Source organism: Rhododendron vialii, chromosome 8a, assembly GCF_030253575.1.
Source record: "Rhododendron vialii isolate Sample 1 chromosome 8a, ASM3025357v1".
NCBI lineage: Eukaryota > Viridiplantae > Streptophyta > Magnoliopsida > Ericales > Ericaceae > Rhododendron > Rhododendron vialii.
Genome location: NC_080564.1, coordinates 33,140,111 through 33,158,514, shown reverse-complemented (window position 1 = coordinate 33,158,514; position 18,404 = coordinate 33,140,111). Strand labels below are relative to the sequence as shown.

The 18,404-nt window shown below is 37.5% G+C and overlaps 2 protein-coding genes across 3 annotated transcripts; both read left to right on the top strand.

The window, feature by feature from the left end:
- The first annotated feature begins 3,063 nt into the window (after window positions 1-3,063).
- On the top strand, window positions 3,064-7,336 carry LOC131335508 (uncharacterized). Of its 2 annotated transcripts, XM_058370896.1 has the most exons (4): window positions 3,139-4,024; window positions 6,228-6,413; window positions 6,794-7,077; window positions 7,146-7,336. In XM_058370896.1, exons 1-3 carry the CDS (start codon window positions 3,560-3,562, stop codon window positions 7,073-7,075), a joined length of 933 nt encoding a protein of 310 aa, XP_058226879.1. In that variant the 5' UTR covers window positions 3,139-3,559; the 3' UTR covers window positions 7,076-7,077; window positions 7,146-7,336. The 2 variants fall into 2 exon arrangements, with proteins under 2 accessions (XP_058226880.1, XP_058226879.1); XM_058370897.1 differs by having other exon boundaries at window positions 3,064-4,024; window positions 6,794-7,336.
- A 1,209-nt stretch (window positions 7,337-8,545) lies between these two features.
- Window positions 8,546-15,280, top strand: LOC131336388 (protein disulfide isomerase-like 1-6). Its single transcript, XM_058372191.1, has 12 exons — window positions 8,546-9,324; window positions 9,879-10,008; window positions 10,720-10,885; window positions 11,170-11,288; window positions 12,358-12,438; window positions 12,524-12,613; window positions 12,719-12,790; window positions 12,876-12,944; window positions 13,532-13,612; window positions 13,997-14,131; window positions 14,677-14,730; window positions 14,820-15,280. Exons 1-12 carry the CDS (start codon window positions 8,813-8,815, stop codon window positions 14,910-14,912), a joined length of 1,602 nt encoding a protein of 533 aa, XP_058228174.1. The 5' UTR covers window positions 8,546-8,812; the 3' UTR covers window positions 14,913-15,280.
- Window positions 15,281-18,404: the final 3,124 nt, after the last annotated feature.

Genomic DNA, 18,404 nt, shown 5'->3' with positions numbered 1-18,404 from the left:
GGATGGATCTAGTGGGGAAAACTGTCCGGAATTTTTTTTTAACTTGGGCGTAATTACTTTTAGTCTCTCTGTTGCTTTTCATGTGAAACGGTGCTCTACACTCCAACTACTGCCGCACGTAGTTCGACACATTCTGTTCTTTACTCAATTATATATATGATTCATTCATTTTGTAGAAGTCATCAAATTAAATCTCCACTCAAAAGTTTAAATTGATCAGACAAATGCGACTGCCTCATTGAAACACCTTTATAGAGAAAAATAAATGAGTCTAATCATTTTTTGCATAAATAAACTATTCCAATGATGTGGTTATGGGTGCTCGATAAACTTGATTCTCGGTATGATTGATCTACTCTATCATTTTTAAAAGATAGACCGTTTTGATCGCAAAAAATACCTCGGGCAATGTTCAAGTGATGCAATATCAGACTTTAATTCCTTCGAACATATTAAATATCATTCGACCACGTGTTTTCGATATTCAATGATTTCTGATTTAGGTGACATTGATGAAATTGGTAAAATGTGAAATCCTAACGGTTCAGATCGATTGTTATAATAATAGACTCATCGATGACCTTTAGAATCTATATGTTCAACTTACTTAATAATTAGCTTTGTCTTGTGCTGTAGTTGAACGTATGGTAGCCACACAATCAAGATGATCAAGACTGTTGATTTCGTTGTGCTTATTGATCACCTCATTCACGTAAAATTTTAGCTTGATCCGATTTAGAAAACCCTACTTAATAATAAACCAAGTCTTGTGATGTAATTGAATGTACACTGGCCACACGAGTGTGACACAATCATGACGATCGAGATCGTTGATTTTGTTCTACTTGTTCATTAAATCATTCACATGAATTTTCGACTCGATCGGGTTTAGAAAGCCACTTCATTGGGACGCAAATTCATTAACAAAATGGCATTTATCGTTTGATCATGCTTATAATGATATGCGATTAACTTCATTCTTGATATGAACAATCTAATCCATATTATATCGCAGATAGATGGTTCCGATCGCAACAAAACTTTTCCTGATTTGTTGGTCGCAAAAAAGTTAGTCAAAAAATCCCTGATTTGTTGTAGTGAGTAATTGTGAGTCCGGGACCTTCCCAATATATTGAAGTTAAAACCCCCTCAAAACGACGTCATTCCATACTTTTTACCCATATTTTTTAATATATAACTAGTCTGAAAAAATTAAATGCTCAAATTTTCAATCTATTTGAACCATTTAACCTTATTTTTAATATATAAAAGTTTAAAAATATTAAGTGCTTAACTTTTAATCTGTTAGAACTGGTGGAAAGATCTTATTTTAGATTTGGTCATTTTCGGTGACACCCATTTGCAATTCAATCTACCGCCTAAATGAAAATCACCCGCCCATTCAAAATTTCACGACTTTTTGCGCCAAACTAAGAGGTGTTGCCCAAAATAAAATTTCCAGTGACATGAAAGTTGTCGCCAGAAAAAAAAATTATTGTCGCCAAATGTACCTTGAGTTTCATGTCACCATTGGCTATAGTTTAGGAATATGACGTGTCTAATGTTTGTAGGAAAATGCCCTATTATGCCAAGTTTTTGAGGCACTCAAAACTGCCCTATTAGATTGACATTCAAAACTATAAAGAGGAAAAATGGGTGTTAACTCGGAATGCCCCATTAGGTTATACAAATGCGGCACTTAGAAAGGGAATGCCCCGTCAATTACTTGATAAGATTGTTTTGCAAAAGTGCCCTTTGCAAAGTGCCCCAAAATCCCCTTTTTGTTGTAGTGATGGAGGCTGAACAACACTTCCTAAAGAGCCAGAGTCCAATGTGAAGATTTTGCATTAGGACAAAAAGATTATTGAGGAACCTGCTACCCATGAAGATTCAATCCTTGGAGCTCTTCCCAAATCGTTCACATAGGCCATAGCTTAATCTCAATCAAATTTGTACTCAATCCGCATACAAACTCGTTCCCCAAGCCAAACTACCTGGGGCTGAGATCAGGCTTGTTCGGGGTCCTGCGCAAATGTTCTGAGCCGTTTAATTTTTTTAAATATTTTTGTAAGGATTTCTATAGAAAATAAACTCAATCGGATATCGGTGAGTATGTGCTTGATCGATATCCTACCGAACTGATTTTTTATAAAGACTCTTAAAAAAGATTCTTAACAAATTTAATGGTCCGAACATCTGTGTGAGACCCCGAGATGCTGGTTGCATTTGCATGAGTCATAAGTAAATCTTCCAAGCTAAGGGAGTAATACAACTTGATCCGCCAGTTTTTTTCAATGAAAAACAACCTCCGTCAAGTTGAAGCTCATTCTCGGCCCAGTGGCCGCTACAAGACGCCACTACCTTTGCAGCTAAAAAGTTTGAAAGCTAATCGGATGAAAGGACCTTAATTAAACCAATTTTATATGTTCCACCATTGCCAAAGCAAAAAAGCGAAAGAAGACATTAAGAGTAAATTAATAATGCAACATTGTGAGTTGGTGGGACTAAATATGCTGCAAAAGATGCGTCAACTGTACCACCCACTCACATATGCATGGTTTAAAAAAAAAAATGGAAAAGGAGAGGATACGTTTTCTACTTTAGGCACATAAAATACAAGTTTCCTTTATTTAGTTTATCTATAGCGGATATTATAATTGATCAGTAAATATTTCTCTCATCCTCCTCCACCACCGTGGGTGTAGATAAGGGTCATATGGCGTCGCGTGTTGCCTTTGTTCATTGGATTCTCGTGTTCGTGTACTTGCGTTATTTCTTAATTTGTTGTTCGTAATTGATCGATTACCTTGCTTAATCTCGTAACGGTTAATTTTTTTAGGTACAATGTTATGTGTGGTTTAGAGTTTCACTATCGTGAATTATTTTCATTTTCTTAAGTTGGGAATAGAATTTGCATGGAAAAATAAGAAGACAGTTTATTAAGTTTACTAAACAAACTAGGGACACCAGTTCTTGTTAAAGTAGTTAGCAGAAGAAACCATTTTTCTTGTCTTAAAACATAATTAATGTGGCCTGCCGACACCCACAGGCCACAGGCACTAGCAGTAGTTGGTTTTTGTTTGCTTCTCTCTCTGACCCTCTCTTTGTCACACTCAGTGACTCACTCTCAACCACGTCCATAAATCCTCTCTTTATCTTTCTCGCTCAGCACACAGATTCTAGAGAGAGAGAGAGAGAGATGGACTGGATCCCAATTCAAGACAATTGTTCTCACCTTGCTTCTCACTCAACACTTGGCTTGTCTCCCATCTTATCATGCATATATAATTCCATACTACTATTCTGAGCTTTCCTTGAGTTCATCACATTCTTCATTGATTGCATACAGTTCTTGCTTCAAAATTCTGAACAAGAAAAACACAAACTTTTAGCCCCTGAATCCATCTTCTACCTTTCCTTCTCTCTCCTGCTTCCTCCATTTTCACCGAGAACCAATCTTTTCATTCTCTCCATCATTTAAACCATCTGGGTATCGTAAATCTTTGCCAATACTTGTGAATTTTACCAACCTTTTTCTTCAACCAAAATTCTCTTCAGAATGATTCACACAAAGTCAGAATCCGATATTACCAGTTTAGCCCCATCATCTCCCTCAAGATCCCCAAAACGTCAAGCTTACTATGTCCAGAGCCCATCAAGGGACTCTCACGACGGGGACAAGTCCTTTTCAATGCAGCCAACACCCAATTGCAACAGCCCAATGGAGTCCCCTTCCCACCCTTCTTTTGGCAGGCACTCCAGGAACTCTTCGTCCAGCCGGTTTTCGGGTATTTTCCGGTCGGCTTCTGGGATGAAAGGGGGCCGGAAAAGGAACGACAAGGGGTGGCCGGAGTGCAATGTGATCGTGGAGGAAGGGAAGTACGATGAGTTTGATGATGAGAAGACGTTCACTAGAAGGTGTCAGGGGTTTCTGGCGTTTTCAAGCTTTGTTGTTCTGTTCACTGTGTTTTGTTTGATCATTTGGGGTGCTGCTAGGCCTTACAAAGCTGAGGTTAGCGTGAAGGTATGCCAAATTACTTTGTTAATTAGGCCCGGCCCGTTTGGTTTGCCATCTTATTACTAAATTGGAAATGGATCATCTCCAGTAACAAGTAACAATGATTCTCTTACCGGTAAAAGTATTGTGAGAAAAATGTGGACTATTCGAGATAGTAACCGGAGAGGATTCCCATCCCTATTAAATTATTTGCTTAAAATGTGATTTGACTCTGGATGTTGTTTTAATTTGCTTGTTCTAGAACATAGTAACTCATAAGAATAAGCAAATAAGCTAGCGAACCAAACGAGCCCTTAGTTTTATATGTTCAGCTTGATTTTGTTTATGGGAATTTTCCTATAGGCAAGGGAAATGTTGGAGTTGAAATGAATTGACCTGTGAATTTTAAGAATAAGCAAGTAAGCTACTAGTAGCAAGCAAGTTTAGCTTATTCCGCATTGTGCCTGTGCTTGGAGTAAGCTAAGAGCATCCTCATTGTAATAATCAAAATTAAAGAGTTGCTAAAGTTAGCAATATGTGCTCAAAAAGGTACTTACATTATAATAATCAAACTTAGCAACCTTCTAACCAATAATGATTGAAATTTCGGCATTTGCATAATCAAAACTAGCAATGTTTTTGCCAATAACCAAATTTATTGGACCCCTTCTCACTCTCCTCTTTCCTCTTCTTCTCCTCTTTCCTCTTCACAACTTCTTCCCCAATTAAAAGACAGGCAACATATTCATGTGATCAGTTACCTTTTCAGCAGCTAAATGCTTCAAAAAAAGAGCATCATTGATCCACAGGGAAACAATACTTTCTTTTGTTTTATTTCAGCTTTCAAGTATAATTTTCCAACTATAATCGGCAATCCCAAATAAGCAAAACCCACAAAATAACAGAAGGGTGGGAAAATTGTTGGGACGAAACGGCGGAAAATTTTTGGAGGGATGAAATAAGCGTTAAATGGAGGTGAAAATTTTGGAGGGAAGGAATAGGTGGCAGTAGACCCATTGATTTTGATTATGGGCAAAAAGTAAACAATGCAAGACTTAATATTACTAACTTTAGCAACCTCTAAATGGATAATCTAAATCAGTTTTGATTATTCAAGTTTGCTTATTACAATGAGGATGCTCTAATAAGCTAGTGAACCAAACAAGCTTTTAGTGATGGTCAGTTTGGTTTTGGTTATGGGAATTTTCTATTGGTGAGATGGTAATGTTGGAGTTCAAATGAATTGAGCCGTTGAATTTGAAATTCTTCTTCGGGAAACCATGATTAGTGAAGAAACAATACGAGGACTAGGCATTGATCAGATTGAGGTTTTCTTGCAGGAAGATTAAAAAGGTAAATTATCCTCAATCCTGATTCTACATTTCATCAGCTCATGCATGGGTTTCATTCATTTGCTTGTAGTGAGGTTGAATGAAAATCAGTCTTTGGAAGAGTTGAAGACATTAAAAATCAGAAAGTCAAATAGAAGCTTTTTCTCTTCACTTACCAAATAAAAACAAGTTTTTGCTCCATGAATCCATCATTTATTGAGGCCCTTGAAAACTTTCTGCTTTGGTCTTACATTCACCCCCGCATCTGTTTGATAAGCCTGTGAATGAGAGTCGCAATTTCGTTCTCAATTTGGTCCTGAGATTCCACTTCGTTATGGCAATATTCACTTCATTACATCAGTTACAACAAACAATGGTAATTTTAGTTTACTTCAGAGCCACCAAATTGTAGTTTACCTCTCCTCAAGTTTGTTCGCTAGTTCATATAGTTCACCCTTATGGCAGTGGATTCATCAAGTTTGGATTACACTCATATGCCTCATCGGTGAATAGGTGTTATGGGGACTAGACACAGGTGTTATGGGGACTAGACACGTCTTCCTGTGACTTGATCATACTCTTACCCCCTCCACCTTCTTTAGAAAAGAATAGAAAGGTTGCCTCTTATTCAGGCATGACAGGATGGCTGTGGTTTATCTGTATAGAAATTGTAAAACTTTCTTAGTGTCTGAAATGCTTAATGATGTCATTTCTCAAAGTTAAAACTTTCTGAGACTTCCTTCACTGCGATAAACGCACTTTGAGCTTCTAATCATTGGATGACTACGTGTACTTATTTCAACTCCTGATTAAGCACAGTGATTCTTTGATCTCAAAATTGCTTATTCTCTGTGCTAATTATTCACTTCATGATGAAACATTCAATGAGATAATTTCAGAGCTTGACAGTAAACAATATCTATGGTGGTGAGGGCGCTGACTCCACTGGGGTCCCAACAAAGATGTTGACCCTGAACAGCTCATTGAGGATTGGTGTCTACAACCCAGCTACATTTTTTGGAATTCATGTTAGCTCAACGCCTATCAATCTCGTCTATTCAGAGATCCCCATTGCAACTGGTCAGGTGATATTTCTACCCATGTTTAATATCGTTGCAAGTTTAACGTCCAGGAAGAAAGGAAACAATGATGGATAATTTTGGACACTTGAGGTCATCGTTCATAGGAGCATCGATTTCATATCCAATTTTTCAATGCAAGACCTAGAATGCATGATTTGATGTTGCTATTTTGCCGCCTATGCTCAATGTTATGATATTGCTTTTTCACTTACTGAACATTTGGTTTTAATAAAAAATACGAGACGTCTTTCTTTCTCAGTCATGACATATGTTTACGTCTCAACTTTGGTTCACTAGAAACAGTTTATCTAAAGGGTGTTAGTTTCTTCTATTTTCTTTACCGAACTTAAAATCTTTCTTACATTTGAACCTTGCGGCTGCAGTTGAAGAAATATTATCAGCCCAGAAAGAGTCACAGGATCGTGTCGGTGAACTTAGAAGGAACTAAGGTTCCCTTGTACGGGGCTGGATCAGGTTTGGTAGCCTCTGCCAACAATTCTTATCAAATTCCCCTGACATTGCAGTTTGAAATCCAGTCGCGAGGTTACGTCGTGGGAAAGCTGGTGAGGACGAAGCACCGTGTCCAGATTTCCTGCCCCTTGGTTATCGACTCAACTAGCACCAAACCTATAAAGTTCAACAAGGATTCTTGCTTTTATCTTTGATGTTCTACTCGATCCTCCATCTCAATATGGAGAAGTTTCAATTTTTTGTGGCAATCAAGTGATGCAAATGGTTTTACCTATGATGCACTCTTGTAAGGCTCTAGCCAATAAGATGTGTGTAATTTGTATGTTTGCGTGTGGAGTAATTTTGATTTATGGTTTGTCTGTAAACATACCATGGGATAAGATCTGTTGTGATATAAAAATGTCAATGGATAGATTGAATATTGAAAATCTACAGAAACTGAGTATTCTATTAAATTTGAGTAATAGGAGTAATCGTTGACGCGCAAGACTTGTAATTGGTATAACGATTGTTTTTTTTTTTTTGTTTTTTTTTTTTGGGTGAGGTTATAAAAGTTTGATGTTCAATGATTTCTACATCATCAAAGTTCATTTAGAACAAGGTACAGAAATCATGCTGTGACCTCTAATCCTTCAATTTTTGATGTTTGACTTTTGAATATGAGATCAATAGATCTCGTATCCCAGGGGACCCTGTTGTGCTAGTGCGTATTCGGAGAGGTTCGAGTCGAATCGAACCGAATGCTTATTGAATGAGCAATTCAATGAGAGTTCGAATCGAATGGTATTGATCTACTACGAGAACTACCAATAGGGAAAAAAAATCCAACGAGAACTGCCTTAGGAAAGCATTCATATAGTTAGTTTAAACAAATGATGTCTCGTTCCGACACCTGAGTTATAAAAATATTTAAGCAAATCATGTATAGTCTCCTGCAGATCAAATGCAAAATAAAATAATTTTGGAAAATGAAACTGCTAGTTGACACAGAAATCATTCCGTGAAACTCGTGAACGCAAGCCCCACTTTGTTTCTTTTTCTTAGAACAGAAGTTGACTTGCTTTAATTCAATTTATTTTGGCATGCTCAGAGTCACAATATTACACATCTGATCTGATCTGATCTGCATATCGAAGAAAAAATATACCATTTGTAAGAGACGACCATAAAAATTCAATCTTTTCCTTTCAAAAAGCAAGACAAGAAAACGTCACAAGGGTTTGCTTTGGTGTTCATGTTTTACAAAATATGCTTGAGAGGAGATCTGGATCACACGCGAGTATGTGTTGGTGTTTATGTTTTTCCAAATATGCTTGAGAAGAGACACGAGTCACATAAACGCGGACCCGGGGGCTCTGCTGCGCCCATGGAGGCTGCAGCCCCTACCCAGTAATGAAACGGCAATGTTTTGGTGAAAAAAAAATCTTTACATTTTATTTGCAATTCTATGGAATAGAAACATGATTATAAGAGCTCTAAAGACAAAAATCTCCCTCAAATGAATTCGTGAGTACGAAAATTAAAAGCACGTGTGCTGAGCAAGATTTGAGAGAAAAACGAAGACCATGCTCCATTAACTAAGGAATAATAAGGAGTAAGGGGAAGACTATAGCAGAGCGCGCTTTCTCTCTCTTTTTCTTTTTCTTTTTTTATACGTGGGAATATTAATTACAACTCTTTCTATGTGTGGAATTCAGTCAACATAATAGGAAAGTAAATTAAAGTAGAAAAACAGAACGTGCAGTGCAATGGACAATTTGGAAAGAAAATTAGGAAACCTCTGCGTTCACGTCCATACACATTCCACACAAAAATCTCCCCAAACAGTATAATTCAGCAAGATTTTCCATTGAAACCTTGAAATACAGATCCAGTTCCAAAGCAAAAACACAGATCACCACAACCCACAATCCAAAAAACTCCTCATCACCATGTACCCACCAAAACCCACTTCAAGATTCATCTTTCTCACTCTAACCCTAGTCCTACTTCTCACTCTTTCCTTCACCGTAACCTCCTCTGGAGCCACCAATGTCGACAACGACGATGAAGACGCAGAGGGTATTGAAGAACTATTAGCATTAGATGAAGAAGCAGAAGATCAAGAAAACCCACATGTGAAATCACCAGAGGCGGAGGTCTTGAGCAAGGCTCAGAAAATAGTCATTGAGCTCAATCAAGATAGCACCAAGAGGGTGATTGACGCAAATGAGTTTGTTCTTGTTCTGGGTTATGCTCCTTGGTGTCCTAGGAGTGCTGAACTAATGCCGCAATTCGCGGAAGCTGCGACGCAGTTGAAGGAGCTGGGGAGAGATGTTGTGATGGCCAAGATTGATGCTGAGAGGTATCCGAAGGCGGCGTCCAATCTTGGGATCAAGGGGTATCCCACTATGCTTCTGTTTGTCAATGGCAGTTCTCAAGCCTACACTGGTGGATTTACCTCGTAAGCATTGCTTTCGCTACCGAATTTTGCACAATTTATCGAGTAAATACTGCTTCAATTGTGTATTTATTTTGTGGGTATGTGAATTTAAGTTCTCACATACCCGTTTGGGTAAAACCTTCATTTGATACGAACCATGCCAAAGGAAAAATCCAGTTTTAAGCATAAGTGTAAGTGAAGGCTTGAAGAGTAGTAGACTTGTAAGTGACAAATTTAGCCTTGGAAATTTCAAAAAAAAAGGCCCCCTTGACTTGAGAACAATGAGTACTACTCAAATTTGATTTGAGTTTGACCAAAGGAAGTGAAGAGAGATTTGGTTGGTTTTTAACTCAAATTCAAGTTTGAGTGATTCAAATTGAGTTTGAGCAAAGGAAGTGGAGAGAGATTTGGTTGGTTTTTAACTCAAATTCAAGTTTGAGTAATTCAAATACATAACCTATGTTACATATCTGCGTTTGAATATTTGTATGTCTCTGCGAATGGGTAATGTTTGTCTTTGTCTATTTGGTGGGATATAAGGAAATCAACTTTGGTTTTGTATTGGTTTGTTTTAGGCAAGAAATCGTGATCTGGGCAGGCAAGAAAACGGGTGAATCTGTCATTCGAGTTAATTCAGATATTCAGGCGAAAGAGTTTCTTAAGAAACATTCGATGTTTGCTGTTGGGCTGTTTGAGAAATTTGAGGTATGTGAAGTTAAGTTATCCTTTAGATTTTTGCTCAAAGTGGCTGTACAATGAATGCTGTAAGATTGTAACCGAGATGGAGTCTCAAATTTTTCTTTCTTGTTGAAAAAAGGGGTCTCATATTTGCTCCTCAGTGAATGTTTGCTGTTCTTAAACAAACTTTTTCCATGTTGGAAGCATTACTAAGTACTGATGTGTATATGAATGAGTTAAGGTTCATGGTTTACAAGCATTTCGAAGAAAACAAGGAATTTTGGTATAGTGCCATGACATCTTTGGAACTCCTATTAAAAACAATTAGCCATCTCAATGTCCTCCCTCTGTTTGGTATTGCAGTTTGATCGGAAAGGTTGTACAATTGAAGTGGTGCAAACTTACTGCTGGACATATATTTGTTGACTAATTATTGGTTTGAGTTGATAACTTGTAAAGATTATGTTTTGTAGAATTGTCAAGTACTAACTATTTTATGTTTGAACCTTCTTTTCTGCCATATGTGCTGAATCTGCTGATTCATGTCATTGCTTTTAAAATTAAAACAGAGAGATTTCCTTTGCGGGATTTATCATGTGAAGTGTGCTTGTGGTGCAGTATAAGAGCACTATGACATCCTAGAGATGCGTGAATTAAAGATCGCATTGAATCTTCTTCCTTTTTGCCATAAGCTTATGTGATATTTTATTTTTAAATTGTTGTTTGTTACTTGTGTAGGGATCAGAGTATGAAGAATTTATAAAAGCAGCGACTTCTCACAATGAAATACAATTTGTTGAAACTAGCGAGATGGGTGTTGCCAATATTCTCTTCCCAAATATGAAACTTAGTTATCCTTTTGTTGGTCTTGTTAAAAGTGAGCTTGATAGATACACGACATTTGGTAAGTACATGTGTTTTTTGTTACACGACCATCCTGCAGCTGCATTTTCTCTTTTTTCTCACTTATTTTCCATGTTCCAAGTGATAGTATATGTTGTATGAAGTGTGGTCAATTCATTATATCCTGTTTAGTTTTCTTTGTTAGAAGCTATCCAATTCACAGGACTGTAAGGTTTCTCCAGGAGACCCGGACACAAATTATGTTTTTGCAGTATTTGAGTTCCTCTTTAACTCCTCGAAGTGTGTCAGAGTTCATCAACTGAATGGTTCTGCTTGCTTTTGCAGAAGGCACCTTGAAAATGGAGGACATATTGCAGTTTCTGGACGTATACAAGTTTCCATTAGTCACTACAGTGACTGAACTGAATTCAGTCAGAGTTTTTTCCACTCGTATCAAATTCCAGGTTAAAGTTATTCTTCTTTTTTGGGCCCTAATCTCACGTCATTCTTTAATTTGTAAGAGACCCCTCTTTATGTATAATTAATAATTTGGGGCAAGTTTTGAAGTTTATAAGACTTCCTTGAAAATCAGTTTCCATTGTTAATTGATGTTTTTGAAAATAACAGCTTAAAGGTTGGATTTAAATGAGATTCAGCACAGCTTCATTTTCCTCATGTGCTATAGGTTTGATTCATTTGAATCATCTTAGATAGCTTTAGTTTTCTAAGAATTCCATGTTTATTACATATCTTTTGATGCATGGATGGGGCTATGTAGTGGTTGATATGTGCCAACTGTTGCATTAGGCTGGCGAGGTGTTGCATTGTCTAAGACAATGGCATGTTGGTTTACCCTTCTGTCTTAATCCTTAAAGGAACAAATGCTGAATCACATTGCTAGCAGAAAGATGGGGAAAATAAAATGAAAACAAAATCAAATAAACTACATCAGAAATTAAAAGGGAAAAGAAAAATTTATGAGTGCTAAGTGTGAACATGACCATGAATAACTGGAGGAGTTCTGCTTGACGTGTACTCCCAACTGTTTGGTGCTGACTAATAAATCCTTTCTCTAGTCAATGTTTTTTGTTTTCAGTTTTTGGCAAATACTCAGGCTTTGTTCGGTTCGTGGTTTAGTTTTTGTTTTGTTTTCAATCATTACCCTATTTCTTTTTCCAATCATTACCCTATTTTTTCAATTATTATTTTCCCATCTCTCTCTATCTCTCTCAAATCATTACCCCTATCTTCAATCATTACTCTATTTGTCTCTCCACCCACTACCAAAACTAAACTAAACTAAACTCTCAACCAAACACAACCTCAGCTTTTTGAACTTCGATCCAGAAAAGTGAGTAATGTGATATTGAAGCTGGGGGATGAGTACTCTACTTTGAGAAAGATAATTCCTCTAAAAAAATCCTGACTAGTTCCACAGAAAAGAATGCCAAGTACTATTCTTATCGCTAGTTATTTACATTGAGGCATCTGTGAGGGATATATCCTTGTTAACCTATGTTCAATCTCTACCAGGTTTACATCTTTGCAGAGGCTGATGACTTGAAGAACATTGTTGAACCACTTCAAAATGTGGCAAGAAAGTTTAAACCAGAGGTTGAGTGACCATATGTTGAAGCTGGTGTAGTAAAATGGTATTTTCATTGGTGGAATGATTTGTAAAGTTGTTATCTCGTTGCAGGTACTGTTTCTTTACATAGATATCAAAGACGACAACCTTGCAAAACCTTTCCTGACTTTATTGGGACGTGAAGAAGCAGAGGAAACTGTCGTAAGTTCACAGATGCAAATCTATTTTCACATCAGATGGATATTGTTGTACAGGAGTATTTATTTCTGATGTCACACAATGATGTTTCTCCTATTTTTTGGACAGGTAGCTGCTTTTGATAACAAAATCAGCTCAAAGTATCTGTTAGAGTCAGACCCAACACCAAGCAAAATAGAAGTAATAATCTTTTTAGTTGCTGTTCTTCTCAGTAGGTATCTATCGACCTGTAACTCAAACTCTTTTTATTTACTGGGCTTTGAAGGAGTTCTGCTCGGGGGTTCTGCATGGTACTCTAGCACCATTCTACAAGTCACAGCCAATACCAGATAATGTGAGTATCGCAAATAATCCTAGTCGGGTTCTTTTCATTTTCAAGCTTAGATCCCATCAAATAGTGGTCAATCTTGGATCTGAAGCCCTAAAGTTTGTTAAGTAAACCAGTTTCATATGTGATCCAAATTCAAATAGCTGGCTTTTTTCTAATACTTCTTTATGAATTGCTTCGTTATCCGTTTCGAATGTGTTTTTCGAACTGCTTTGTTTGCATGGGTGGAAGATTTAAATCCCATCGGCTTCTTTATTTGTACTTTTTTTGTTGGGCAACTGTGTTTGTTGGGTTCAATATCTTTCCTTGTGTAATTCTTCTATACAGGCTTCCAAATGTTCTGGGGTAAGAATCTTGAGAAACTAGATTGTTTGGGACTTATCCTTGACTCCTTTTATCCTAACTGTGCAAAATCTTTCGCTTAGAATTCACTCGTCTATTGTTATACGATGACCTTTCTTCACTAATTCACTTGATTTTCAAAGACTCGATAATTTTAAAAAGCTTTTACCGAGTTCCTTTTTACTGACAAAACTGATGATATTCTGCATATTTTCTGCTTGATTTTTTCTTTGGGATTGTGAAAATTGCAGACAGAGGGTAGCATTCAGACCATTGTGGGCAAGACATTTGATGAGTTAATTCTGAGCAGTCCGCAGAACACTTTTCTCGAGGTTTTTATTCCTATCTATCTTCAAAATTTTGCCTGCCCTTCTATGTTGAAAATTTTCACACAAAAACAAGATGATGTGAAGTCGTTTATTAGTGTTGTTCAATAAGTCGTGCTTCAATCTAAGAATTTACCCGATTGAAGAATTTGCCTTTTTATGAGATAGATGATGCAGGAATATCTGGGTAAATGTGAATGTCCTTCGCTTCAGATTACATAGAACACACACTGTGTTGGCTCGGTTGAAGTCTGGGCCACTTGGAAAAAACTTTTCATATTGCTAACTTGATTAACCCACAATTTTACAGAACCTTTTTGTGTCATATAATTCCAATCCTATTTTCTTGCAACGCGTAATTTGATTGTTCCACTTTTGATCATGTTCCAGGTACACACACCGCGGTGTATCACCTGTGAAGCCACAAGCAAGAAGGTAGAGAAGCTAGCAAAGCATTTTAAAGGATTGGATGATCTGACATTTGCAAGGATAGATGCTTATGCAAACGAACACCCAAAACTGCAGGTACGACATATATCTTACCTTCTTCTTTCGTCCTTCTGAAAAAAAATTTAGTGAATGGTATACCGCATATACCAAGTAAAAATTCGTAGCTCGGGGCCTGAAAAAGTACAAAGTTGATTTGTGCTTAAGAGAAGGTATGGCTTTTCCCCACTGAAGAAGAATGATCCATGTAACTGATCCCAAATGATTGGTAGTCAACCCACAAAGAAAGAAAGTTGGATCTAATGTTTTCAACTCCCTAAGCTTTTCTGTCATTCTGTCAGCGTCCTCAAAATCGTGTACTCCGCATATTTGAAGACTCGTTTTTCCTTTTAAATCTGAAATCAGGACTAATATTAGGTCACCTAACATAAGATCTGATGAAATGAAAACATAAGATGAAAGAAAGAAACGCAGAGGGGGTCATAAAATAGCAGAGCCTTTGCCCCTAAGCTATGTAGATTTTCCAACTTTAACCAAATGAGCAGCATTTTAGACACTATATTGGCTTATGTAATTACTGCATTATCATGCTGAGAAAGTGTAAATGATTATCTTGATTGCAGGTAAATGACTACCCAACGCTTCTGTTCTATCCAGCCCATGACAAATCCAATCCGGTTAGTTGCCAATTGTCACATCCATTATTTGTTCGATTACATCAGCAGGCTTAAGCCTTCTCTTGCCTGATACGCGTATTACTGTGCAGATAAAACTTCCTACGAAATCAAGCTTGAAGGACTTGGCAACACTTATCAACAAAAATCTGAAAACGGATCATGAAACGAAAGATGAACTATAGAAAATGGAGCGATAGATTCTCTTCGGAAAGAAGAAACGAAGATGGAAGTAAGTTGAGGTCTATAATTATATTAATAGAAATCATCAAAATATTACAAGCGCTTACGATATTTGAAACATGATTAATTAAATTTAGATCACAGTTTTTTAAGCAGTGACAGAAACAATCACTAGAAAGGCCCTTGACACTGGGAAATTTCTTTAGATCATTTGCTGCTGCACCCTGGAATTTACGGTACTTCCCATATTTAGGAGTTTGGAATTTTGTATGGGTATTGTGTAAAATAGTGGTATACTATTGAACTATCTAAATTGTGTGATCTTTATAATGAAAATATGGAAAAAAATATAGCATGGTTCACCCAAAAACGGAAGGAAAAAACACTTGGTCACTTGTGTGTTCTGTGCGCTGTGGAGCTCATTTTTTCCAGGTTTTATGTGGGACGATTAGAATTTGACATGAATGTCCTGTTGTTTTCTTGTGTTGACTAAATTAAAATCTTTAAAAATATTCAAAATTCTACCTCACCTTTATTATTGAAATAACTTGATCATCTACGCAGTGAACCAAATCCATAGCCAGCACAACCAGCAGCTATTGGAAATATACAAATTGCCATACCCGATAGTGCTATAGACATCTGTCCCTTACAGTTCTTGACCCTCTCCACATACTGACCACATGGATAGTAGTACTAGTAGTATACAGGCGGTGAAGGGGGCTGATTTTTACTAACTGGCAACAATGGCCGCTTTTGAGTATACAGTGGCAATGGAGGGCGATGGTAGGGAATGGTGGCGTAGTCAGTGGTGGTGGCAGGAGTATGGATGGTGGCATAGTCGGTGGTGATAGCAATGGTAGGGATGGTGGCATAGTTGGAGGTGATGGCAATAGTAGGGACAGTGGCATAGTCGGTGGCGATGTTGGCATAGCTGGTGGGCGGTTTTTTGGGTTAGAGCCATAGTTGGTGGCAATGGCGACAGTAGGGATGGTGGCATTTGAGTAGCCTGTGGTGATCCAGCCGTAGGGATGCTGGATGGTGACATAACCAGTGGCAATAACAAATGGTGGCGACTTCTGGGTGGCCGGTGGGGATGGTAACGGATTTTGACTAGCTGGTGGTGATGGCAATGATGGTTGTTACTTAGTTGGCAGGGTCGAAACAAATGGTGGTTGGTATTATGGCTGTAAATGGATTCAAATGGGTGGTAGTCGATATTGAGGTGATCCACTATAAACAATGGTGGTTGGTATTATCGCTGTAAATGGATCCAAATGGGTGGTAGTCGATATCGAGGTGATCCACTATAAACAAATGGGAGTTGAGTTTTGTTCACCTTCCACTTAAAAATGTGAACATTATCCTCCTCCTTATTAGTTGAAATAGTGTGGATCACACCATAAAGTGATGTCATGTTTACCAAAAAGTGTATTGCATGGTAAGCATGACATCACTTTGTGGTGGGGTCCACACTATTTCAACCAATAAGAAGAAGGATAATGTTCACCTTCTTTTAAGGAGGGTGAACAAAATTGCACTCAAACTAATGGTGGTTGGTATTATGGCCGTAAATGGATCCAAAAGGGTGGTAGTCGATATCGAGGTGATCCACTATCTTTTTCGGAAAGACAATGTCTTTAGCGTTGTTTTTGTATGAACTTTTTTACCATCTTGGTCTACTTTTTTTACTTCTCTCGTTGAGATGAACGATGTGATGTAAATATTTAACCCGTATCTAGTAAGGAAAAAAAATGAGCAAAAACGAAGGTAAAAAGTTAGCCTATAGGCAAAGTGTCTAGGGGGTACGTGACTGTGCTTTATCCTGTACCTTCAAAGTCCGAATTTGGGGGTATTTTTTTTTATTTTTTTTAATGAAGGTGAAACTTAACATTACGGAACAACAAAAAGTCTGGCTACCCAGTCTTCGTGCAATTGAAATAACAAAACATGAGGTGCAACAGAAAGTAAATTAAAACCCATCAACAGAGTCTTCCTTTCCCAAAATGTTCGCGCACTTGTTCGCCACTCGGCACTTGTTCGCCTCTCGGAGATGATGCCTCACTTCCCGCATGAATTTGGGTTCTTTACCAAGGGAAATGACGGTCAATGACGTGTTTTGATAATTAATACCCGTCAAAGAAATTTTCAACATTAACAAATATTTTCAACGTGTCCTTGATGAGTATTAATTATCAAAATATGTATTGGGACGTTATTTTCCCCTTTACCAAGCGAACAAAGCGAGACAACACCGGGCCACACGGCACTCCATGGTGTTGGGTTTCTACCCCATAGGCCATATGCTTCTCCCCAACGACTGGGCTAATCATGTCCTCATATAGTGTGTGGGTGTGCAGTTGAGAGACCACATGTTGAGACTACTCCATCTAGTTTTCTGGTCAAATTAGTAATGCATTTTAGAAAAATCATTACCGATATTCGATTGAGATGATTTTTTTTTTACAGAAATATATAAAAAATATTTTTTAAAAAAAATGAGCTGTTCGAATTATCTGTATTGGACCTGTAGTGAGCCCCACACAAATCTGTGGATAATTTGTGTCATGTTTGTCTGTGCAAACATACGTTCCGAATTTTAAAACTGAGATAATCCAAATGGTAGTGATTGCCAAAAAATGAGAAAAAGGGACGTAAGGTGTGTATCTCTTGTCAGAGGAATTATATTCAGTGGTTTTGGAACACCGCCACGTGACGGACCATCACTTTTTTTCTACCACACGTTCTCTTAGGATTCACACACTTATTACTGAACCCCACTATAATGTGTGGTGGAATAAAGGGTTCGGGCATCGTGCCAAATAAATTTTCCTCATGTCATACGACAAAAACAGGTCCATTCATTTTCATGTCCCCGCCCAATTGACAAACCACCCAACCGGCAATTTATAAAAATCCATGCCTTTGTGTTGTTGGAGTATTATGAAAAGTAATTTGTGGTGTTGGAGTATTATGAAAAGCTAATGCCAAGTGAATTTTGTTTTTCCATTCTTTTACTCATGTAACATGAATCTAACATTTGACGTCTGGCATCTACAACTTCCGCATGCATAGGGTAAATGACGGTTCTACCCTTTACGCTATCCTTTCATCATGACAATGACCATTAAATCATTACTACTTGTTATCTTGGGAGACCCGCAAAAATGGGATATAAATACTACATTAAAATAGGGGAGATCCGCAGTATTTAATTACTAGCATTTGTTGAAAGCGGCACCGTGAAAGCCACGCTCTGCAACAATATCAATTTTTATACGGCACCGCAGGTCCCATAAAAACATTATTTATTAATCATTATGAATAAGAAATCAATTTTACAGCTTAAAAGCTGATAGAGTGCCATCGATGAAAAATGATGTAGGTTAAAAAATTAACTTGTTAAACATATTAATATTAATATTATTATTATTATTATTATTATTAGATAAACTAAGTACGACAAATGTCATGGAAGCCATCGATTCTTATGA

Coding starts and splice junctions, on each gene's coding strand:
- LOC131336388 (XM_058372191.1), top strand. CDS start 8,813: ATGTACCCACCAAAACCCACTTCAAGATTCATCTTTCTCACTCTAACC. Junction 12,945..13,531: donor CACAGCCAATACCAGATAAT/GTGAGTATCGCA, acceptor TGAAAATTGCAG/ACAGAGGGTAGCATTCAGAC. Junction 13,613..13,996: donor CGCAGAACACTTTTCTCGAG/GTTTTTATTCCT, acceptor ATCATGTTCCAG/GTACACACACCGCGGTGTAT.
- LOC131335508 (XM_058370897.1), top strand. CDS start 3,560: ATGATTCACACAAAGTCAGAATCCGATATTACCAGTTTAGCCCCATCA. Junction 4,025..6,227: donor AAGCTGAGGTTAGCGTGAAG/GTATGCCAAATT, acceptor AGATAATTTCAG/AGCTTGACAGTAAACAATAT. Junction 6,414..6,793: donor TCCCCATTGCAACTGGTCAG/GTGATATTTCTA, acceptor TTGCGGCTGCAG/TTGAAGAAATATTATCAGCC.